The sequence below is a fragment of the Canis lupus genome, chromosome 8, assembly GCF_048164855.1.
Source record: "Canis lupus baileyi chromosome 8, mCanLup2.hap1, whole genome shotgun sequence".
Taxonomy (NCBI): Eukaryota; Metazoa; Chordata; class Mammalia; order Carnivora; family Canidae; genus Canis; species Canis lupus.
Window position 1 is genome coordinate 7,538,388 of NC_132845.1, and position 26,270 is coordinate 7,564,657.

At 39.4% G+C, this 26,270-nt stretch overlaps 1 protein-coding gene across 3 annotated transcripts in view; it reads left to right on the forward strand.

Annotated features, from left to right (window-relative positions):
* The window catches only part of ST6GALNAC3 (ST6 N-acetylgalactosaminide alpha-2,6-sialyltransferase 3), a 522,366-nt gene extending 500,665 nt beyond the window's left edge, over positions 1-21,701 (forward strand). For 2 of the 3 annotated variants that reach the window (XM_072834109.1, XM_072834108.1), the window contains exons 4-5: positions 18,186-18,293; positions 19,364-21,701. In XM_072834109.1, coding sequence (XP_072690210.1) covers positions 18,186-18,293; positions 19,364-19,550 — 295 coding nt within the window. In that variant the 3' untranslated portion in view covers positions 19,551-21,701. The remainder of the gene's footprint in view (positions 1-18,185; positions 18,294-19,363) is intronic. The other variant, XM_072834110.1, reaches the window with a different exon arrangement.
* Positions 21,702-26,270: the final 4,569 nt, after the last annotated feature.

A 26,270-nucleotide genomic window follows, 5' to 3' on the forward strand; every position in this document is an offset into this window, starting at 1 on the left:
GGTTGGAGAGTGTCGATTCGGTTTTTAAAACACTATGTAGCAGTGTTGGGATGGTGTTGGATATGTTATGGTCTGTAAGGGGAGAAATGGGATGTTAAGGCCACTTTTGAGAGAAATTCCTCCCCAAGGTACAGAACCCTTGATTCAGAGAGATGCCATCTTATTACAGACTAAATACTTCACAGATCTCCTAAGGTCTTGGGCATAAAAACACACAGAAATGTTTTCCTGTTTTTCTTTCTAATACAAGGATTACTCAACGTTAAAAGGCAAAATACCTTATCTGTGCAGGGCAAGCTCATAGCAGGCAACTTAATGTGTTTAGTGTTTGTTGAATAATTGCACATTGTTTATTAAATAAATGTCCTTGTGTTGTCTTCCCCTGGTTTTATGCAACTGATGTGCCCCTAAAACGAGCATAAATTAAATGAATCCTTTTTCCAGGTTTATATATAACAACTCCTTACGTGCTAAATATATGTGGGTGTTTTTTTAATTCTTCATTAGTTGAGGCATTTCATAACCCTGTAACTTTAAATTTCAGTACTTTCAAGGTGCAATAATGGACTCAGATATTTCAATATATTTGAGGCAACTTAACACTCAACATGATTCCTTTTTCTAAATAAGCTAATAAGTAGCCAGTTATTTCTATTTGTCTTTTCACATGCTGGGTAGAAGAAACATAAAAATAATGTACCTTTGCCTAAACACAAATTGCAGAAGTTATCGTTTTTTAACCAAATCCAGCTTGTATTTCTTTCAAGACAAAAAGAAACTAAGATTACCTATCCCTGAGTTATTCTCTGAAATGTGATGAGTGCCAAAAAAGAAAGCACGGATGTTACAGGAAAATAATGGCTGTCGATAGAAAAGTGGTTCCCTCCCCTCCATGCACCATTCTTCTCTTCAAAGAAGCACATTGTCCAAAGGTGAATCGTTGGAAGAAACTAACCCATCCATTCACCTAGGCAAAATCCTTCCACTGAATAGCCATCAGGGGAAGCTAGGCCAGTGCTTACCATGCTTATTAAATACTACTTCTGTAGTGGTGCACAAAGGAAAAAAGAGATTTTGGTGGAATGTAACGATATGAACTCAGGATTCGAATGGCTGTAATACTTTAACCAACACTGAGTTCTTTGAAGCTCCTTCATGATCAATCACAAAGCTAAAAATCACTCCTTACCCCTGATTAGAGAAAAAAATCTGATTTTCCTGTTGCATTGCCTTCTTGAAAGAGATTATGGGGGAAAGTGCCACAGTGAAGAGCAGAGACTGAATCAAAGAATATTGATTTTGTGTCTAACCCAGCTTGCACTTTCTCAGTTCCAACACCTTACCAGGAAATATGTAGAGGCTGCTTCCACAATAAAGTCACCTGTAACTAGAGAAAATTATTGGGTAGAGAGATAGAAAAACATACCTTTCTCCATGACAATGCTTGAGTGTTGTCATATATATATATATATATATTTATATATTTCTTCTTTTTTTCCTTTCTCTTTCTCTCTTTTTAACCACCTTCACTGCTTCTAATTTTTGTGATTTTAAAGAAAATGCCATGATAGTGAAGGGACATCTTGGGTGTTGTTGGTGCTTCCCTGCAACTGGGTTCCTCTCCACCATCGCTGCAAGTGCAGTAGTCACCATCTCATTGTCTTCTGTGAAAGGTGCACGTAGATTTCATACATATATCATAGTGGGTGGATGTGCTCATCAGAGGCCTATATCTAAACCACTTTGTTGCACGGGTTCTTAAAGTTGCAGTGGGATGCAAAGTAGGAAACAGATGCAAGAGCCGGCATGAAGGAAGAGTTGACATGACTCAGTAACTAATGGGGAACAAAGGATGAGGGAGAGGGCAAAGTCAAGGGTGACGCACATAGCCCGGAGAATAATGGTGCTGCCATCCAAAAAAAAAAAGAAAAAAATTAAATTAAGTGATTCAGGAACTGGACATAAACCCTTGGCTGCATTAATGTAATCATGAATTCCTGAACCATGAACGAGCGGAAGGAAACAGTACTCACAGCCCCACAGTTGTGAACACTTAGTTGTTCTTCTCTTACAATGTGCAAATCAGCAGTTGCAAGCTTGGGTTTTAGAAAGCCTTCTCAGAAGTCAGGGCACCGTCCTGAAAACATTAGTCCTGTTAACAGCGTGCTGGTCATGGGGGATTGTTACAGGCCCAGTCCAAGGTGAATGGCAAGTGCTCTTTGAGTCAGGGTTCCTCGGAAGAGTGGCAGGTCCAAAGCCAGTTAAAAACTGGATAATGGCCTCCTGATAAATAAAATGGCACTTCTGAGGCTGAACATAATTGAAGGAGCTTTGTGCTGATAGAAGACTAAGGAAGCTTTCCTAGGGGAGGCTGGCATGCAAATGTCACTTTCTGGGTTTTGTTGACTGTGAAACTGGAGACCATACTGGTAGGAGGGGTGCATGATGACAGCCCAAAGCAGGGAGGCAAGAGTCTTGCCTGTGTCTCTATGATGATCTAAGACATTAATCGCCATGAGATTCCATTAAGTATGTGCCTCACCAAATCAGGAAGGTATAAATGACATTCTTAATTTTCTGAGTTTGTTTTGCAGTGAAAATTTAAAAGACTGAAATTAATTTAGTTAAATTGATATTTTGCCTCATGATTTCAGGGATTTAATAGTGAATATGCCTCTTGATGTTGATATATCTACTGTGGGTTCATTTATTCTCTTTTCTTTGGCACCGCTGCATGTAGCCGGCCCTTTGCTATGATTTGTTATTTATAAAATGTACAGAGCTCAGTTCCATCCTGACAGATGAAATCAGAATCCTGGCTGAGCCGTGGGTCAACTGACTAGAAAAGAATTTAAAACCTGATCCTGTCCCAGCTATAAGATAAATAAGATCTAGAGATCTAATGCACAGTATGGTGACTACAATTAACAATACTGTATTATATACTTGAAACCTTTCTTCTTTAAAGATTTTATTTATTTACTTGAGAGAGAAAGAGAAACAGAGAGAGAAAGAGAGAGCACAGCTGGGAGCAGGGGCTGGGAGCAGAGGGAGAGGGAGAAGCAGATTCCCTGCTGAGAAGGGAGCGTAACTTTGGGCTCGATCCCAGGACCCCAAGATCATGACCTGAGCTGAAGGCAGACACTTAACTGCTGAGCCGCCCAGGTGCCCTATACTTGAAAACTTTTCATAGAGTAGATCTTAAATGTTGTCAACACACACACACACACACACACTGTGATCATGTAAGGAATGGAGAGGTTAACCAACATTATTGTGGGAATCATTTTTCACAATATGTACATGTCTCTAATTGTCGTGATGCACACCTTAATCTTACATATGTTATGTCATTAATAGCTCAGTAAAGCTGGGGACGGGAGGACCTGATTCTGGAGGTATATGGCTGGAAGGGGTGTGTGTGAGGCTTACCAAATTTTAAGTGGTGATTTAGGTCACATCCCTGTCGTATATCCTTAGACATATCAGGAAGCCTCTCTGTTACACCATCAATGAGAACACATTGGCAAATTGCTTAAACTTCCTTGAGGATAAAATATTGGCAATTTCCTACTTAGGAACATCCTGCATTCCAAAAATTATTCCATTAAATTGGACATATTGAGGGCCTACTATGTGCCAGGCATAGTTTTATCTAAGATGGGACCTTTTTGCTGACCAGCATCCCTTCACTGGCAAGTTTCCAGTCAGTTTGCAAGTCAGCTATTTATAAATTGGGACACATTTTGCTAAAGAAACAAATTTTAAAATAGTGGTTAAATTCTCAAGCCAATCTTCAAAAGCTAATTTAATTTATAATACAGTGGAACTCAACCTCTAATAGAATCCTCAAACCTAACTACCATTTATAGCAGTGATTTTCAACCCTGGCTGCACACATCACACTATAATCACCTTGGAAGACTTTTTCTTTTTTAATTTATTTTAAAAAATAAGTATGAAGACTCAGACCATACCCCCAGAACAATAGAATCAGAATCCATTATCAGAGCAATGATGGGAAATGGAGCCTGGAAATGGGTAGAGAGGACTAGAAACAAGGCCTCTAGGGAGAATGACATCAGGTCCAGGTGTTATGGCACTGATGGATAAAATAAGAAGAAAGGATGTCCCTGGGAGGAGGAATAGACTGTAGACTCACAACCTTTGGGAGATTTTGATTTCTGGTGACAGTAAAGGGTTTTTCAGGAATGAGAAAATGGTAAAGAGGTCTGGACCATTCAGCTTCAGGAGCACAGGATTGGTGCGGCAGTGATGGAGAAGGAGGTGGCAAGAACAGAACCCAGTCGGTCATCATCACTCACCAGTTCTCTTTGTCCAGTTCATGAGGAAGGAAGGCAGCTCTACCTTCAAGCCTCTTTCTTATTTGGGAATAATGCTTTCATGGAATTTCATGCCTCATATTTCCCTTCCACGAAAGGCAAATATGTAGTCCTCTTCATCCTTTGGCATCATTATGGATCCTCGGGACTAAGCAGGGTAAGGGGAATGGAAGAAGAGTGGACAACACACACACACACACACACACTGTGATCATGTAAGGCTCCATGTGATCATCCAATAAATGGGCTCCAATAATAAGAGCAGGCTGGCGATTCTGAGGCTGAACTTTCAGAGTTCCGTAGCTCTTCCTCTGGTCACTCCCTTGCAACTTCTTCTTTTTTTCTTTTTTTCCCTTGCAACTTCTTTAGTCAGAATGTCAGGCATCAGAAACATGGGCGTCTAGTACTGTCAACAGTCAATGAAAACAGATATGCCAGGTAAAAAGATCTTCTCAACTGTTTTCCTGTGTCCTTCTCATTTTTATAGTTTGGGTGTGGACATTTCTGTTTCTGACATTCCATGAGTGTTGCAATGCAGGGAAGTCTGTTGAGATACCATTCTCACATTTCAATCAGATACTCTTAAGCTCTTTTTTTTTTTTAAGATTTTATTTATTTATTCATGAGAGACACAGAGAGAGGCAGAGACACAGGCAGAGGGAGAAGCAGGCTCCCTGCGGGGAGCCCAGTGCAAACCCAATCCTGGGACTCCAGGATCATGCCCTGAGCTGCAGGCAGACGCTCAACCACTGAGCCTCTCAGGCATCCCAGGATACTCTTAACTTCTAAGTTATACTCTGCATTTCTTCCTGGCACTTTCTATGATAAATTGCTTCAGCTCTGTGTTCTAGTTCTCTCTTGATGGCATTTTGTCTGCTCTGGATCAACGAAAATACTGAACTAGAAGAGTCCTGGAGATACATGAAAGTTTTCTATTCTGAATAGAAGAAAGGAACTACTGCCATTATCTTCTCTCTTCTTTACATATTTGGATATTCCTGATTTTTTTCCTAACATGGGTAGAATAAATTACTGTGAACAAAAGAGGGGATGCCTGTTTCTACAAGTTTCTGAAGGTACTGGTATGGGGGAGTTTCTGGTATGGAGAGGGTATGCACACAGAACAACTTTTTCCCATGTGTGAATGAACTGTAAGCCACAAACACATAGGTCTCTACCCCCACAGGTTGCTGGCCAAGCTGTGTAGCCATGCTAAGGGGAAAATACCACCTCCATGAAAGAAATTCTTCACCTCACTAATAAGCAGGGAGTTTAGCTCAAATGGAAATTCTAGATTAGATTTCAAAGGAAGAACGTTCTCCTTTCAAAACCCACATCCCATCTCAAGAATAGAGAGAAAAATGGGATTTTTTTTTCTAGGACTGAAATTTCTGGACAAAATTAAACTGGAATAACTTTCAACCTTCGTGGGCAAACAGCTAGTTTAAGAGGTGAGCCTCCATTAGCTTTGACTGTTTCAAGGAAGATCCCATCACCACATCCTTTGACTACAGGTGTCCTACCAAAGCAGACAGACTCCTTTTTAAAGAATTTGCTGGTGCTAAAGTAGAAGAACCAGATCTGTGCCTGCTTTGATACATTGATGATGGCCTATCATTTGCAAAGGTTTTGTGTGTAAGGTAGTCAGTGAATGTCAGCCTCCTGGAAAACTGACAAATAAAGCCTCCTTCTCTTAGAGACGTAACTTCACAGTGCCTGAAGATTCATGTCAGTTGTTGCTCCTGACCTTTCTTAATTGAATTATCCTTCTTTAGTGAGCCAGATAAAAATGATTTTAACAGGGGCGGGGGGGAAATTGGGGCAGTGCTTAGCTTTTCCTATTAAAAATAAATATGCCCCTCGAAATAATTTATTTCAGGACACATTGAGCCATGTCACTCAGTCAAAAAAGTGGTAATAGCTTCAGATGGGCAGCAAAATTAGTTTTTCTTAGCCAGAAGAATGGGAGAGCTACTTTGAGTTTTTTCAGTTTCACAATTATGTGTAGCCGATTGCCCAGGCTCTGGCTGAGGCTGGTTTACTGATGATCCCAGTGGTACTGGAGGCTTTAGTGAGAAGCTTGGATACCCAATCTCCTTCAATGGGGTGAAATGACCTCAAATCTCTGTCTTCAATCCTTGTTAAAACTTTTGGTTGTTTAAAAGTTCTTTTTAAGCATAAATTTTCATTTTGAAAGAGAAACACGGTTTTCGGAAGCATTTTTGTCAGAAGCAAGTTTGAATCTGATTCTGTGCTAGGATTATTTCTAAAGGAAAATCTTGGTTTCACTCAAGTTCCAGTTAAGTCAAAAAGCTAAGGGAGTGTGAGTCATTTCATTTCTAAAAAAGGAAAAGTGGCAGGGAAAAGGACTTTTATCTACTTAGATATACTCCTACCTGATTACAATCTCTCCTCTACCACCCCCCCTTCAGTCTTAAAGAAAGTATATGTAGAAAGAATGGATGATAAGAGAACTAAAAGAGAAAGCCAGAACCTTCCATTAATTACCTTTATCAGGTTAGCAGCAGAACAGGCACCTATGCCTCAGGTATAGACAGGTGATTAGCATTCAGAATCCTGAAGCCTACGTCAATTTAGGAAGGCCATGATTTCAAGATAAGTTGAAGGGGAAGTTAGAAAGAGGCAATTTTTAAGGCCTAAGTATTAAACTAAGATCAGATCAAATAGTGATTGTTAATAAGAGTTAAAGATTAGTTAGAAGTGAAGTCCCTAATTATACCTAGAGTTTTTAATAGACTCATTTTGTTAGAGAGGGTCTTAGGGGGTCAACCAATCCAACTTCATGTCTCAGGTTGCAAAGAACAGACACCTCCTCCAGCAGACACATGCCCAAAGGGAGAATTTATGGAAAGGTTATTGAACCTAAAGGCTGGAAGGAAGCCATGCCCGGGGAATGAAGTGAATCTAGGAACTTGATCATCATTTCAGGACTTATCCCTTCATTTTTTTTTTTTTAAAGTTGATGCATGTCTCCACACCTGTGGCATAAAGCTATTGTTTGAACATGACCATGATGGAAATTCTAAAAGCTGTTTTGAGTCCTGAAGTCATAAATACAAATCTGTAAGCACTAGTATCTCTGTGCTAAAATATACAGCTGTACCCTCCAGCATGGGCTCTGTTACTGTAACTACAACTCCAGACCTTTAGTGATGAAAGACCCTAAACCTCCCTATGCCAGTCTTCTTATTCTGTCATTAAAAAAAAAAAAAAAAAAATGCGGCCCAAGAAGAAGTGGGAAGTTCAAGATTTCTTAGAGGACTAACAATAGAATCTGAAGACTTGAGGTTCTTTGATGACTGCCCGGTCAGACATGTGGCATCTTGGACAATTCTGAGACCAATGACTGAGAAAGAACTTCGTTAAGAACCTGAGTTTTCTACTATTAACTGTCTTTGGGCAAGTAGTTTATAACTCCCTGAACCTACATTTGTATATTGGGGATATTAATGCTCTCCATAGGTCAGGGTTGTTGTGAGGACTAAATGACATAACCTATGCACAGCTCTCAGAACAATGTCTAGTACATATAAATGCTCCATAAATGATAACAGTTATTATTATTAATAAAAAAATGTAGTCAGCTCTTTGCTGCATAACAAATAACCCTGAAACTCAATGGCTGACAAGTACATTTATTTCCTGCTCACATGTCCATGATCAGCTATAACTTTGCTGAGCTTAGCTGAACTTGGCTCTAGTTTTGGGTTCATGTCTGCTGCATGGGTGTCCTCATCCCAGGAATCAGGTTAACGAAGCACCCCTTACTGGGATTTGTTGTTCTCGTGATGGAGGGAAGCGACATGTGAGAAATGGGAACCATGTGATGCCTTTTAAATTCTCTGCTGGGAACTATCACTACTACTTCTGTTCCATTGGTCAAAGCAAATCACTTGGCCAAGCCTAAAGTCAAGGAGGCATGGAAGTTACTGTATTCACAAGCAAGCCATGTTCTGGGAGGTGAAGAACAATACAACCTAACACAGGAAGATTGAAAGAAAATCTATGGTCATTGAGACAAGGGCCTCTAGAGTAGCTTAAATAGTCTGAAACTAGAACCTACACAGGCTTCGCAGAATTTCTCATGTCTTTGAAATTATGGGCCATTTAGGTAAACCAGAGATCCAAGGCAAACAACAGAGTTTGGAAATAGAGATTAGGTATAAAAGGACACAGTAGCATCTCTTCTTACAGAAACTTTACTCGGTGGAGGAGATGTTGCATTCACAGGTCATTTAGTTCAGCATTTCTAGGGCTGAAAGGTATTTTTTAAAAGGTTCACACTCTTAAAGCAGCAATGGTATTTGTTTTCATTTCCACTGGTCAAAAAAATTCAGTAAATTCGACATTTATTTAAAAACTATTTCCCTTTTAAATGGAACAGGTCAAGAGCCTCCAGGGGTATTGAGGGAGGCTCCTTGGTGGTAAGTGAAGTTCAGAAAAGTTTGTTCATGCCTCGTAACTTAGTGTATAACACGGACAAACACTACTGTTGTATCCATTATCATCACACATATTTTAATTGTTTTTATTCTTTGTCATATATTGTTTACATTTGTTCACAATTCTGAATTAATGAGGAATTTAATGAGGAAGAAAAAAACATAATTCTGCCAATTTTTCCCTAGATACTTTTCTCCAGATCCATAAATTTCCATCATCTGAAAAAAACTAGCTATATAGAACATCAAAATATCTCTAATATTTCAAAGCATAATGTAAGGAAGGAAAATAAATCAGTGTTATGTATGCATCCTGTGTCTAACCAATAATCTATTATGGAAATAAACATGGATGATGCGTTGAGGTCCATTCCAGATTAGAGGAGAGATGAAAACGCTTCAGTATTCCCTTTATTCTCATACCTCAGTGTAACTGCAGGGGCCATTCCCTCTGTTTGAAAGGCTTCTCCTTCCTCTTTTTCTGCCTGATATTCTTATGCAGCCTTGATCCACCACTCAGCTCTTACTTCCAATTGGGAAAGAATCACCTTCCCCACTTTCCCTCCACTATGTCTGTTGCTCGTCCCTCGGTGGTCCCATAGCACTTGCAGAGAGTTACCCTCTTGAGAGCCCTATTTCTGAATGTGGTCATCGAGTTTGTCTCCCCCACTTGATCCTGAGTTAAGATCAAGGGCAACTTGGTATTTTCTGGGCATGGTACCTGATCTCACACCTAAAGCGTGAATGGATAAGGGTAAGCAGAATAAGCATGATCAGGTTAGAAACTGAAGAGGATGTGAGGGGAGAGCATTTCAGGAAGAAGGGAGGTATACATCAGCAAAGTGAGTAAAAAGACAGAAACTGGCGATGTGTTTAAGGAGCAAAAAAAAGGACGTGCATGACTAGACCAGAGAGTTCAGGAGAAGTCCTGGAAAATAAAGTGGAGAGTTTCGTTTGTGGGAGAGATGCCCATCATCTGTTTGGGCTGCCATAACAAAACAGCCTTGCCTGAACACAACAGAAACCTATTTTCCCACAGTTCTGGAGGCTGGAAGTCTGAGATCAGGGTGCCAGCATGGACAGTTTCTGGTGAGAACCCTCTTCCTGGCTCAAAGAGTTCTCACTGTCTTCTCAAGTGATGGGAAAAAAGAGAGCTCTGGTATTTCTCCTTCTTCTTGGAAGGGCACTAACCCTATCATGAGGGCCCCGTCCTCATGAACCCATGTAAAGCTAATTACCTCCCCAAAACCACATCTTCAAATGCCAACACATCGGGCATGAGCACTTCAACATAAGAATTTGGAGGGAAGAGCCCGGGTCGCTCAGCAGTTTAGTGCCACTTTCAGCCCAGGGCGTGATCCTGGAGGCCTGGGATCGAGTCCCATGTCAGGCTCCCTGCATGGAGCCTGCTTCTCCCTCTACCAGTGTCTCTACCTCTGTGTGTGTGTGTGTGTCTCATGAATAAATGAGTAAAATCTTAAAAAAAAAAAAAAAAAAAAAAAAAGAATTTGGAGGGAATATCCTGTGGTTGAGGAACCAGACCCACCCTAATGAAGTAGGCCCACAAGATCTCCACCATCCATCCCTGCCGTTCTTGAGGTTCCATTTTTCTTTTGAGAAAGTGAATGCCATCGCAGAAATCAGTTTTTCCAATGTAAGGGGCTTTAAAGCCAGAGGGCAAGAGCAAAATAATCTTTTAATTTTTGAGATGAATGAACAAAGTAATTTTTGTGAGTGCTATCTTCTATTTCTACAGCAGCCATACATCATACCTTTAGGAGTGGTACCATTTTACTTTTAAATGTACACTTTGAAAAGAACACAGTCGTTTCTTATTATGCTCCTTTTTGTACAGTTTCATCAGATTCATCAAGAGTCAGAGAGTCCTGTTGATTCTATGGCAGGAAAACTATTTGTTATATTCACAGTCCAAGGGCCTACTGATTAGCACAGGCGTTTCGCATTAGCTGATTGGGAGTCTACCTCTGAGGGGTACTGCTTTACTCCACTCGTGGTCCATTTTTCAGTGTATTTCAGGTCTGGATTCCTTTCATTTGGTGCATTCTTTTAAGAATCACCATCTACAGCACGATATTTTTCTTCATTTGAGAAGTTTATGTCCGTTGGCAAATGATTCAAGATCGAGAGTTCTCCTGCCTGATTTGCAGAAAGTTGCTGCTGCCTCCAGATTTGCTGGGCAGGTCCCACTGATAGATAGTACAAATATACAGTGTTAATATAATGGGAAAGCTCCAGAGTATTTCCATAGCTCCTGACAATCGAATAATATACAAAAATATATGACTAAGGGACAGCTGAAATTGTTTCCACCCTTTGAGTTCTGCTTCCATTAGACTGGTTCACAATATTAGATTGAATCCCAAGGTGCTCCTGAAAATCATCAGCTGTTTTTCTTGCCCAGTCTCTTTGTTTAAATGTATTCTTTCAGTATCCATGGGCTTTTGGGGGAAAAAATGGGGGAAAGAATGTTTTTAATTGAAGAATCTGTATTGTGTCAGGTATTTCTTCTCCCTAGGAAGGTATATGGAAACTTACTTTGCTATTTTTATTTATCCTGCCAGGGTAGTGTATTGATGAGAGAACTGAGATCCAAGAGTGTTAAAACAAGACGTGAGATAGTGATTAATTCTTTTTTTTTCAAATTCCCTTTTTACTCCGGAGTATAACAGATTCGGAAGCAGCTGCCAATATTGTGCTCTCCAATAAACCTCCATCATTGGAAGGGTTTTGATCCCCTTTGGGCTTTGATAAATGATAATCATGCTTTTTAAAATGTTAGCGTGGAGTGCCCCAGGCCTTGTTTTCAGCAGTTCCTAGAGGAAATGGGTTAGAAACAGTAAAATTCAGGCTGCAAAGTTTGAGCCAAAGGCCCCCTAAGGGAATCATTCCATGAAGAGGAAGCAACCAGAAACAGAAGCAACTAGATTCCTCATCCTTGTTCCTACCTGACACATTTTGCCTTTTCCTATTGCAAATTCCCCATGGCAGGTCAGGACTTGCCCTTTGGGTCTAGACCAGGTGAATTTGCTGATTCCTGGGGTTGTATTAAAGGTAAGATAATGATTTAGTATTGACCAAATCTGAATGGCTTTGGATAGGTTTGTAAAGAAAGATCAAGAAGTAAGATGTTTGGCTAGTTGAAGAAAACCAGTGGGACAGTGAGTGCAGTGGGCAGAATGAGAACTGTAGTTAGGGGGAACCTGGCTTTTTAGGATCAAGGACATCCTCAAGGCAAGCCACTCAAGTCAAGAGTAGGCACTGGGGAAAAAAAAAACAAAAAAAAAAAACAAAAAAAAAAACAAAAAAAAAAAAAAAAAAGAGTAGGCACTGGGAAATCAAGAAATCTATTGCCTTTTTAGAGCATGGTGATTTGGGGACAGAGGGGAATCTGATGAGATACGAGAAAGAACTTACCGCACAGAGCAGCACCACCACCCCACCCCACCCCGACACACACAAAGAATGATCTCATCTAAAATATCAATAGTGCTGAGATTGAGAAACTCTGATATGGAGAAAGTGCTATTACTTCATCCATCAAAGATAAGCTTCTTGAGCTCAGAACCCAAGTCATTGAGCTAAAGGTGTTCAATAATTAGCAAAGCATCCTGTGAATAGATTGTAGATTCAATGTAGTCCCGTTTTCTTTTGAAGAGTATCCATTTTAGTTTCTTCAGTTCCTCCTCTGAAATTCCCCCAAAGGGAGATCTCGGTCATGAGAAAGTTCCAGCTGACCAGGCGATAGGAGGAAAATGCTTCACAATATGTTTCCAGAAATGAGAAGATGAGCAAGTATGCTCAGAAGCAAAAGTACAGGTGAATGAAGCATGCTGACAGCCAAAAAGATTGAGATTGGTAAGAAATAAGGATAGCTTGACAGACAACGAATCCCTGTGGGCTTGTGATGACCTTTAGACATCCAGAAACAGTAAGTAAACATCAAGGGGCAAGGTAGCTTATATTTTATTGGTAATAAACTAGATGAAAGATCATATTTTAAATGATATGCCTTCAAGCATGTGCTATATCAAGGTGTTGACAGCATCATTTTTCCAAGAGATGAGCAAGTAAATTTAAGTAGTTTCCAAGTAGTAAGTATCTTGATTACCAAGGAGCAGTGGGATGCGAAGCTTGGCCAGTGGAAACAGATGATTGATAGCTTCCTCTTAACACTCCTGCCTTTATTTTCCTCTGCACGGCTCATTATTCTGCTGCATTAATTTAAGCTTTCTTATTGTATTGAATTAGGGGCTTAAATTCCCTTATCATCCCTATGGGAATCTTGATTGTTTATTTGTAGATGACAATAATTGTTTTTATCGATCCCCAAATGTAGAAGGTATAAGAAGTGCTATGGCTGATGGCCAGCTGGTACATAGTTAGTGCCGCGTGCATGAGTGACAAATTACAAGACAGTATTTGGCCCCAGAGGAGACCCTTTAAGAATTTTTAAAAGCATCTGATAGTCTTCACTAGGTCTCTTCTAGCTAAAAAGCATAAACAAGTTCACATACATCACCTCAAGTCTTTTTGTTGTTTTTATTGGACCTCAAAAGGTCTAGTTGGGTGTAATCTATACATCCTCATTTCTAGAACACCCACACAGCAGGACTTTGGAATGATGTAAAGAATTCCCAGAGCCAGTGCCATCCAGGCCAGTGAGTCTCATTAGAGACCCAGATCACCAGGGCAATTATTCAGAAGAATTCCTGGATTAATCTAGTGGTTGCCATTACTCCACCAAAAGTATTCTTTACATGACATTAGCTCCAAGTTTTTTGAGAAGACACCACTTTGCTATCCCCAGCATGTACTATGGGTAAGAAACCTCACATGATTTCACATCCCAAATTTATCAGAGGCACCAGAGAGAGAAAATGCAACTGTCTAATTAAAGTGCTGTTTTTAGGACAAGGCACTTAAGCAGTATGTGTCCCCACAGTCTGAACCAAATGCAACACAGCTTGAAGATTTTCAGCCTAACTCTTATGATCTGTCTATCCAGAAACAAAATAAGGTTTTGCTTAAAAGTAATAGATTAAGCTTAAAAGTAATCAACTATCAGAGACATGGCAAAGTTTCCTTATTAGTTGATGAGATGGAAAGATCTTTGACCAGATGCCAAACTCTGAAATTCTTGACCTTCTTTTCGTGTAGTAAAGAGAAGAGAGATATGTAGAGGAACCACTTTCTCAACTTTACCCTATTTATCCTTTGCTTCTGTTCTCAAAGTTTGTTGTTGAACGCTCAAAGTGACTATGCTGGTTTGGACCAGAATGAGCCAGGAGACCTTGTTTTGCAGAGTTGAGGTCCACATGTCACACAAATGATGATCCCCTCGTGCTGGAGCTATAATATTATCTAGGTCCTTGACAGCCACTCTATGGACAAACTGACTCCTGGAAAACCACACAAAAGGAAACACAATTTGTCCTAATTTCAGTTTACTTTTCCTCTTACTCAAATTAAGCTTTACTCTCAATACTATGATCTAATTGTGTCCTTGGTCTTGGACAGCCATTCCAGCATGTTCCAGGAGCAGTAATGTGAAAGATAGAAAAGTTAAGCGACTATAGCCACCACCATTGTAGGGTGAAACTTTATACCCTTTTTATATATGCCTCAGACATTTAGTGGCACACCCACCACACAAGTGGGCATTAAATGTAGTCTGACTGATTAAAGTGTTTGTTAGTTACACATTCAGCATGTGTGGAGCATATTACTGTAGAATGGGTAAAACTTAAAACAGACTGACTATTGAGGGTGATGATCACAGAAGCATTTGTTTTTAAAAATAGAACAAACCTTAGATATGACTTGGTTCAACCATCTCATTGTTTTTGTCTGTTGCCTATAGCACACTTCATGTATTTATGTATTTGTTTGTTTGTTTTTGTTTTTATTGAAGTTCAATTTGCCAACATATAGTATTACACCCAGTGCTTATCCCATCAAGTGCCCTCCTTGGTGCCCATCACCCAGTTACTCTATCCCCCCACTCTCCTCCCCTTCTGCAACCCTATATGTTTTCCAGAGTTAAGAGTCTCTCATGGTTTGTCTTCCTCTCTAATTTTTCCTACTCAGTTTCCCTCCTTTCCCTTATAATCCCTTTTACTACTCTTTTATTCCCCATATGATGATTGTCCTTCTCCGATTGACTTATTTCACTCAGCATAATACCCTCTAGTTCCATCCACATCAAAGCAAATGGTGGGTTTTAGTCTTTTCTGATGGCTGAGTAATATCTCATTTTAGAGACAAGGAAACTAAGATGACCCACAGAGGTTAAATACATTGTCCAAGGCTTGGTAGTGGCAAAGCTGGAACGTGAAACTAGGTGTCCATACTCTCAATTCCATACTGCTCTCTGTACTGACTGAAACACATGGGCTTGTGTTTTGTTGCATGTATTGTGATTGTTTTGACAGGTATGCCATCCCACAACACCATGTATTCTTTATGAAAATATTCATCACAGGGCACCTGGATGACTCAGTTGGTTAGGTGTCTGACTCTTGATTTCTCAGCTCAGGTCTTGATCTCAGGGTTGGGAGTTCAACCCTGCATTGGGCTCCATGCCCACTTAAAAATATATTTATTTATATATTTTATATATATATAATTATATATAATATAATTTCTGACATAGGATTGTAATAACTATTTAAAAAATAAATAAATGAAACCTATTTTTCTCATCATGTACAAATAAGTTCTGTAATTTTTAGTGATCTCTGCTAGTACATGGTCAGCCTAGCAATGAGAAGGATAGAGAGGATAGAAATATTGAAAAAAAGTAGAATGAGAAGGCAAAAAAAAAGTAAAGGGGGTATATTGTTCAAGTAGGAATATAACAGGAAAAAATTCAGTATGCAGACAAAATTTCTAGATTCAATTTGGGAGCTTTTAATCAAGACTCTTGCCTCTTCTGATCTCTCCCAATTTTCAAATAAGGACTTGTAAGCAGATGGTGTGTTAGGCAGTTCTCATCATCGCTGCTCCCCCTCAGACCCCAGAACACAGGATGGACGGCGAGTTAAATTGTATAATAAGCAAAGTTGCTCTTGAGCGTATTCCACCTCCCTCTGGTACATCTTCCCACCATTTGGCACCCATTCCTAACCCATGCTGCTGCTACTATTCTTATCACAGAGGAAAGTGCATGTAACTCTATGTGATCCTGTTTCTGGAATATTTTCCGTTTAGAAGACACACCAGGAAATACAAAGGAAGACGACTTACACAGTGGCAATTCAGACTCAGGGGCTGGTGAGCAGAGGGGATGGATATTATGTGGATTGGGTTTATCTCTCCTTACAAATCCCCCAAAGTCAATTAAAATAAAAGTGAGAAAGTCCAGTTATCATAACGCTCTGTGAGCTCGTGGTGCTCCTGAGATGCTTACATGTTGTAAGTTAATTTGATACTAAACAATGCCTATATTTTAAAAATGAAGAATCAAAGAATTCAGAGTTCTAATTATAGCACACCAATTGCTTGGTACTGGAGAGCTAGGTCAATAATATTGGACATCAGTGGAAAGTGACTACTGGCTGAAAGGCTGTACCCAGAGAGTGGTTATCAGTAGCTAAAGTGTCCGTTTCTAGAGGAGCTGGCCTTGCTCCAGTATGCCAAGAGGTCTAGATGGAAGGTAGGAAATGTAGTCTTTTTTAGAAGTTGTGCTGCACAGTTAGTTAGTTGCCAAATAACCCGGTGAGACCCTAATGTTCCTATAGGAAAAGATTAAGAAGATAGACAGTCATCTGTTTTGGATGGATTGGGTCCCCTTTGCTAAGACCAAGTACAGAGATCCAGCTTTTCATCCCACGTTCCTTTAAACCATTGAAATTTGGCCACCCCTCCCAATCAGCACTACACCTAACTACATCAGCCACTCTCCTCCTCAGTTACTATGATTCCCATCTTCCTTTTTCCTTAAACATACCAAGCACACTTCCACATTTGTGATTTTGCCCTTTACATTTCCTCTTCCTGGAACATCTTTCTCTCATATGGTCTGTTGAACAAGTGGCATCTGTCTCCTATCACCAGAGGTAGAAGTCCAAGCCCTTCTTCCCACTGTGTCTTATTTGAATCGCCAAGAAAAACATAACACAGTCAAACACTGGGTGGAGCAATGCTTTACTCGCATAAAGAGACAGAAGAAAATCAGCTCTAATAGTGAGCCTCGGTCCTCATGGCCATTGGGTCCTTCCTGGCACCTGATTCAGAGCCATTGGACTGCATGCAACTGAAAGACCCTCTCCACTCTTGGCAGGAGACAGGTTTAGTATGGGATTGACCAGGTGTCATATAACACATATACTTAAGCAGAACAAAGGAGTACACATCGAGCCTGAATCCGGGAGAGATATCCCCACATAAGGCAATAGCCAGGCACAGGCTGTGAGGGCTCCTTATCTCTTATTAAGGAAGTGGTCCAGGCCCAAGGCCCATTCTTAATATGGCTGAGATGAGAGTCTAAAGACTTCACAGATGACACTGCCTTTTCCAATATGTTCCACATGGCTTCTTCCTATTTCCCCACCACCACCAACAACAACCTTCTTCTCCCCACCCCCCCCAACCTAGAACATTGCTCCCCTTATCAGAGGCCTTCTGAGGCCAACCTTGATAAATATAGCCACCTCCCAATCTATAGAGAATCTTTGATTTTTTGATAATTGCTATATCGCCAGCATCTACAACAGTGATTGCACATAGTAGGTGTTCAATAAAAATGTGTTGAAGAGATTGGTAACACAGGCCTCACAAAGGAAAAGTCTTGTCTCATGATGCCTAGAAATCAGTAAAGGAAAACTTTCCAGATGCTTTCACAGACCAAGTCATTCACCTGCACTGCATCCAATTTACACTTAGAAACCCAACAAGTCTTTAAGAAAGTGATATGTCCAGGTAAGCAGTTTAACACCATTATCATTCAGTTTCCATCAGGGCTCCAAGCAACTTTAGAAAACCCATCCTCTGATATACAGCACTAATTTGTATCTTACGGAAAATCAAATAAATTATTTTTTACCCGAAGGGAGCAGGATTATTTGATTTCAGATATTTGCCATATGGCTTCTCTTCCATACAGCATAGCTTCTAGGCTTAAGGTAGTAAGAGTGAGAGCATACCTATAAATTATTCGGAGATAATTCAAAATAAGTGTGTATCTTTGACAGATTGTCAAGTTCTTTAATGCTTTTTCCTGATAACAAGTGCTATGTTTTTTGATGAAAGGTTTCTCATTTCTCACCACACTTTATTGTTGTTATGTGTGTGGGGTTTTTTTGTTTTTGTTTTTGTGTTGTTTTGTTTGTTATTGTTGTTTGTTATTGTTCCCCCACAGAGTCCAGTCTGGCTCTTATCTCAGCACGGGATGGTTTACCTTCATTCTGGCCATGGATGCCTGTTATGGTATTCACGTCTACGGGATGATAAATGACACCTACTGCAAGTAAGATCACAGGAAATTATTTTTATGCATCTCCAATTCTGATATCTTGTCAAAATATCACAATTCATTTTAATACCATAAATCGGAGAAACAGATAAAGCAACAATTATTTCCTGGTGCTCTTTGCTGACATGACATTTTATTGTCAGTGCATCAAGTTGTGACTTTTAGGGGTGATAAAAAGAAAAATATTTACCACAATCTAATGTCAAATGTCAGAAGGAACATTTTTCCCTTAATCAGTGGCATATCAAGGATTTGTGGCTTGGAAATACAGAACAAGTTTAGTGGTTATTTAATTTGCAAAGCAAGTTTGTCATTTCTGCTGCTCTAATGGCTTGATGGATAGCTAGCTATGCAATGGTTCTATTTGATCATGAAGGACAAAATGTCCTGAAGCCTCAGAGAAGCTGACAGCTTAACGAGAATTCCTGGAAATTATATTTCACTACTAAATGAGTAATCCACCAGACCCTTATTTAAAATAGATATGTTTATCCACAGTATACCCTCGCTGGAGGGCTCGTTTCTAAGTATTTAATAAAACAAACCCTCCATGCGTCACCAAGGTAATGAAATATATTTCCCTACTAACAACTTGCACAATTTAACTCAGAGAGTATTTTAATCATATGGTCAAAATGGTAACTAAGCCACAATCTCCATGATCAAATATTTCTCCCCTCACAATAAGTATAAGGGAGCACAGAAGAACCAAATACCTAACCCTGAAAAATCAGAAAGCTTCTTCAAGCTCCGCGACAGCATCAGACTAGCCAAAGTTTGCCTCCATTATCCACCATTTCCTCCTTCAAAGACAGGTAGATGTTCAAATGCAATTGGTGTGATATATAAATTTTATTTGATTTATTAAAGCACTAAGAATCTGGTACATCTTCCTAAAAGCTTTTATACATAATAGCTTTTAACTGAGTTCACGGACAAGAATCACGCATGGCTTTGCAAGTAAATGCATTTACTAGGCACGTAATGGATTCTTGCAAATGAATGCTTCATTCTTCATCTCAATTCTCCTCTCCTTTTTTTTTCCTTTTCTTTTTCTTTTTTAGGACAGAAGGATATAGGAAAGTCCCCTATCACTACTATGAACAAGGAAGAGATGAGTGTGATGAATATTTTCTTCATGAACATGCTCCATATGGGGGGCATAGGTTTATCACTGAAAAGAAAGTATTTGCTAAATGGGCCAAGAAACACAGGATAATATTCACACACCCAAACTGGACAGTGTCTTGATGTTAGTTTTTCTGATCTTGCCACAACACTCGACACCACCATAATACCACAACTGTGATGCTGATGATGCTGATGCGGATGATGATGACGATAAAGACAACAACAGTGATGATCAAGTTTCTGTACATTCTCAGATATGGATGGTGACTCTGCCAGTAATTTGAACTTGGGGTTTCACGGAGGGTGGATGTGCTCTTTACATTCTTTCTGAAGGTTCAACATTACATACTGCACTTTATAATTTAACTGGAATTAAAATGAAGGCCAGTAACATGACAGCAGTGACCTAAGAAATGGGAAGATTACCTTTCAAGATAGCTGCTCAGAATTCCTGGACAGTGCGTAACTCAAAAGCCATGGGATTTGGCCTCATGAGGCAAGGTTATTGACTCTATGGTCTCTTGAACTTGAGCAGCTCCATCATTTTGAAGAATGGTTGATTGTCAGACACTGACCCAAGAAATGCTATTTGGGTACAAGCACTGTACCATAGTTACTAATTAGCCTAGAGGCAGGGAAGGAATCTCTTCCTGACAAACCATGGTCCTACAGTACCTCCTACAGCTAACGCCTCAGGCCATTTCCTAACAATGAACATATCACCGACATCCTACCAATCAGGATTCTTCAACAATTCAAACAAAATGGGCCAACTAGAAATCTTGATGAATTTTCCCTCTCACCACTCCATTCTCACTACCCCAAACAACATAACTAAACATGTCACTAGAGTGATCTCTATTACAGCTTAGTTATTTTTGGTGGAGTCCTAAATATTTCAGAAAGCTATTTAACATGTAAGATACCAACACTGTAATAACATATACTGTGAAAGCATTCTTAAAACATAACCAAAAGGGTTTGCTAACTCTACTTCAACATCCAACAACACAAAAATATATGCTTTTTAAAATCATGAAACAAGGAAAACAAAGCATATTTTTACATCAATTTGTATCCTACCATACTTCATAATATATATTTGTATATTCAAATTTCTACTTTATAGGCTCAGATGCATCCCTCCGTACATTACATTATCTTGTCAAGTGCCAACTGTTAGACATGGAGAGGAAATGATTCCTTGTATTAAATCTGACCAGAGCTTTTGCCTTCTAGGGGTTTACTTTCCCCTCAGTGTATCAGTTGTTATACCATAATAACAACACTAATAATGACCTTAATGTCCAAAGTGCTTTGTCATTTAAAGTTCTTATACATATGCTGTCCTATGTGATGCCCGTGACCACCCTACTGGGCAATTGCCTACACATTCTGACATCTCCTCAGCAGATGATCTGTAATTTGTTAATTGCTTTGATGCAGATTTCCAGATCTTTCCCTCTGCTAATATTTGTATAGAATAGCATTTATGTAGACTAGTAACCAAGTGATTTCAGTGCCAAATACAATATATTATATCAGGATTATGCAAAAAGTATCACAAGGATGGTCTTGGCCGTAGACTAGGACACCTGTGAAGATAGGTAGTTTTGATTTTTTTTTTTTTTTTAATGATCTTTTTAGGTAGAGAAAAGATGAGGAAGCAGGGATAACAGTAGGGAATGAACACAGAGAAGTAGTTTCCTGTCCCCACCTTGAGATGACATAGTTCTCCATACACTCTTGGCCCATTAAATATTAGAACATTGATTTGCTGAGAGAGCAGATGAGAGACCAGAAATATCCTTGCAAAGGATTCAAAAGACACAGCCAAGCCTAACCGACAGAATGCTGTGGAAGATGAAAGTGATGACACACTTCACCTCAGGAGCTCTTTGCAGCTCTAACCAGTGTGCTAAGTCCCACGATAAGTTCCCATTTGATGGGCCGTCCTGGGCAAAAAGCCTCTTTGCTGCTCTCCACTGCCATTTGTATAACACCAACACTCAAGTCCGTGAAAATGGCCAAATGCCACTTCCATCGGTGGAACTGTTATCGCTGTTATTCTTCTGTTGTTTCTTCGTGTGGTTTTCAGTTCTATGTATGTCAGGGTATTTTTTTCTTTTTTGAGCGAATGATGGATAGAAATGCCCACTCAAAGAAAAATAAACAGATGCAAATGTTAAAATTATAATACAGATTGTTTTCCCCCCTGTTGTGATATAGGAGTTCCACTTTTAAATAAAAAGGAACACTTGATTATCAGAATGCTTCAGAGAACGACACAATTTATTTAGTTTTCTGGTAAATGGAGGGTTAAATCTGTTTGTTCGTCCTTGCTCTCCTGCCTCTCCATGGAAGAGACTTTGCAGTGCCCACCATCACTCTGCAGCAGGAGGTATGGAATAAGCAGTGCTTCCTCTGGAGGGGTAAGGGTGGCCTCCCCTCCTCTCTTCTTTCCTGTGTCTTCCCCCCTTTTTTTCTTAACTAAACCCAACCCCACTTTTTATTGTTGTTATCTCTCATCTCTTTTTTTCTAAAAGTGGGAAACAAACAAAAAAAAAAAAACAAACCTTATTCTCAATTTGGAAACCTAATTGGATGATTCCCAGTGCAATCAGCATTTTGATAGAATCACATAACTTATTTTTCTCTGCAGTCTTAATGTTCTCTGCTTCCATTTCCTGCTCTTCTTTACCTTCAGCTTCCTGATTCTAATGGAAATACAAAGTGTAATTTCTCCCATATTGAGAAATTTTTCATCTAAGATTTATGGATAGAGAAGAGAATGACAAAGGAGGAATTCAAACTTGTCACACAAATTTCTGGCCAATTTCACTGGTTCTAGTCAACTGAGAGGTTTCATCCAGCAGCTGAACATTGAAAAATTCAACTGAGCTCACTCATCACTGATGTATGTATTCCAGAAGTTAATTAACATCTGTAAAAAAACCAAACACATTTCAATTCCATCCAAGGCTCTAGGCAACTGGACTATTGAAAATGGCCACAATTTGCTGAAATCAGCATAAAAACATGCAAGCTAGAAGTAATAGGGTAAATATTACTTTTAATTCTGCAGGATTCTAGAAAAAAGGAAGGAAATTTTTTAAATTTTAAAAGGGTTTTTAAATTAATATTTGAATCCTTTCTAGGTTAGCCTAGTGATTAAGTAGTAATGATTTATATTGTTATGATGGTAAAGTGAATTAGAAAACTTCTAGACTATATCTTACCTTGCTATGAAATGTATCAAAGAAAAACCAATTTGGGAAGATGTTTGTATATATGCACAGAGTCAATTTGTGTGTGTGTGTGTGTGTGTGTGTGTGTGTATAAAAGCATACCTGCAATCCTATATTTGTCAGTGATGTGTATGAATCACAGGAAACCTATTTTAGACTTCAATGAAATTTGTTGGTTTACATTTTTAAATCCTGTTGAAAAAATAAGGCAAAAATCCAAATTAAATATCCCAATTGTAAAGAGTACATAAAATCATATTCAGTGACTGGCTCCCAGAATAAAGCTAGAGAAGCTGCTAAATCTACACCTGAGAGCACAGTTAGATGCCACAGTTGTTACAGATCAGACCTATAAGTACAGCGATCCGTGGTGCAGGCTCTGATGATAGCAGTTCAGCTAAAGTCACATTGAAAAACACTACATCAAGCTGCATTCACTCTGGAGTGGATGAACATTGGTCCCTTTATTCAAATAAGCCTGTCTTTGGCGTAAGCAAAACTCAGATTTGCATGATTTTTATTATATGGTTAGAGAACTGTGACCATTATGAAAAGAGGAAAGTATAAGGAGATTGCTTTTTGAGGATTTGAAATGAATCAGCCGTTGTGGGAGCAAGAGTCTGAATTGGGGACTTTGCTGACCTTTCCAGAAGTATAAAGCCACCAGAGGAGACTCACTTCTTAGGAAAAATATAACATTAAATTCTTCACCTGGTCATATTAACTGGATGCTAATGGAAAGCTTAGTTTTTTAAAATTTTAATAATAAGAATATTATAATCAGAAGATTTGCTTTTTTTTTTTTTTAAACAGCATACCCATCTAACATTTAACGTAGCATGTCAAATGCAAAGAACAACTATGTTGCCCCGTGTCAGGTGTTTGCATGCCTTAGCACAACAAATGATTCATAGTCCCAGAGCCATGAGGGGAAAAATTGCTTTTCCCTGAACTGCTTTTTTAAAAAGCAAGACCTCATAATTTTAATAGCATTCATAGACCCAATGACTCTTCAGTGCTAGCTAGCCTTTGTAAGTATTCCAGACTTTTAGAGCTGTAAGGGGTTTAGAGACCAGCCAACCCAACTTCTCCATCTTGGAGTTGAAGAAATAGATCTATAAAAGTGAAGTGACTTGCCCACGGCTGTCACACAGACTACTGGAAGTACTGAGACTCAAATTCTTATCTCAGGTCTTCTTCTCTACTACTGTTCCCACTACTTTTTTTTTTTTTTTTTTTTTTAAGCACAGAATGGTAGTTGGAAAAATGCATAAATGACTTTACTGAAAGTCTATTCCTGGAATCCAAGGGCTCCCGTTAGTAATGTTGATTCTACTCATGATCAGAGAAATCTTCACACTGAAATGGAGAAACAGTCTCATAATTGAAGGGACATATCCCAGTAGTTTTCCATATTCTCTGTTATCTATGTTTATTGCTAAGACTATACCACATTATGCTATCATGAAATTCTAGGCCTAATTTAAGGAATGTAAAAGTGAGTTTCTTGCTTCATTGTTGTTGAGGATGATGAAGCCACTGATACTCCTCTAAGAGCTGTTGAGCATGGAAGTTGCTTGGTGTAACCCGCATGTCCTATTGTCAAATTATCTCCAGAAACCAAGGTGTCCCAATCCTCAAACCAATTCAGCTGCCTATTAGTGAAATACCCTATCTGCACCTGCTAGTGAAACGCTCCCCTTTGTTTCCGCACCTTCTCTACCACATGTGATCTCCGAGGCCAGATGTTCTTCTGGAAGATAAATCACAGGCTCAAGCACCCCATGGGGCTTAATCACCCTGCAAGACTGAAAGAGTTTTTTCTTTACAGTCCACTCAAATGATACTGTTGGAAGAGGAGAATTTTGAAGCCATATTCACTAGGCTCTGAAAATGATTTCTTTGACTCAGAGATAGCGTATTGTTTTGTTGCTTGTTTTTGCAGAATCTTAGAGAAACCACTAGAGTAAAATTCCATGTAAATTGCTAAAGCATCAAATCAGAGCTGTCCTTGGGCATTGTAACTTTGCAGAAAACCTCACTTAGGTTTCTTTTTTTTTTTAAGTTGTCTACTTTTTTTCCCCCTTTTCAGAATAAGCAGAATGTTTATGGAGTAGAAAAGCTCTTCTTTCTCCACAGACATGTTTCCTTTTGTTCATGCCTTGGAGACTTCAGAAAAATAGAAGCTCACTTTCCTAAAAGTGAAGAACATCTTGACGAATAAATAGCCAACTTCCTATATTCACATATTTGCCTATAAAGTGAGCAGTGTCTTCCGAAAAACTCCAAATGGACATAAGCCAGGGCATTTCATGGTTCCTTGTTACCAAATCTTCAAAGTACTAATTTCCTTGTGTTTAACTTTGTTGTCATTGCTACCGAGTAAATACCCATTTCTATTACATACAGTATATTTTATGCTTCACTCATTTTTCTGAGTTCACACAATTTTTGCTGTAGTCTCTCATTCACTTTAAAAACCTGTAATCTTCATCTATTTATAGTAGAGACTGTAAACGCAGTTTGTGCACTTGGTGAGGTTTTTTCCTAGCATCATATTGCTTTATTTATAGGCACCATGCTTTAGAATAAAGCTTACTAAATGGCAAAGGGCTACTGGCATATTTCAGTTCGGTTTTGCTTTTACAAGATATGTGAGGGGATGTGAACAAAGCCAGAGAGTATTGAAAGAAAAAAAGCAAGGCAGGAGTGAAGGTGGGAGGCAGGGGGAGATATCCAATATACTCAATATACTCAGTACCCAAGGCAGAAAGGCGGCCTGGGTGACAAGAGACGGTGTTGGCCAGCCTCCCGAATGTGTTTTGTCCACATTAACTACCTAATGCTGAGCTATATTTCCTTTCTTGCTCTTTCAGACCTGTTAGCCAGTTGGGTTAGGACATAAGCGGCTTAAAATACAAAAGTCCTCATTCTTTCCTATCCTCCTTCCTTTCGTTACTTGCCTCCTTTTCTTCCTCCACTCCTCTTTTCCTTTTTAAATCTTTTTTCCAGCAAACTCAGCCCTCTTAAAGTTGAACATCATAGGTGGGCGGTTTCTCATTTTACAAGTCAACTTACAGTCCTCTACCAAAGCCTGTAGGGGACCCCGATTTGGATATGATCTTAAAATGAGACTCTTCTTTGGGAATCAAGTAACAATAACTGATATGCCGTGTTTATTATAGGGCTGTATACCTCATTCAGTCCCCTCAACTACTCTGTGAGGTACGTTATGTTACGACCCCCATGTCACATATAAAGAAACAGAAGCACGGAGGGGTTAAGTAGCTTGTCCAAGGTGGCATAGCTAGTGATAAAATGAGGGTTTTGAACCCAGGCAGTCTGACCCAAAGTCCATACCTAGTTGGGGCAGACTACTAGGTATAAACAATGACCCCAAAAACTCAGTGACTTGACATAAGATTTCGTTAGATTCTCCTCCCCAGCCAGCTTGTCTCTAAGGATGACTCAAAGACACAGGCTCCTCCCACCATGTGGCTTTGCTCTCCTGCACCCTTGGAAACCTCTCTTTGGCCAGCTAATGGGGAAAGAGCATGGAAGATTCTGCAATGGACAGTTTTATGGATAAGTC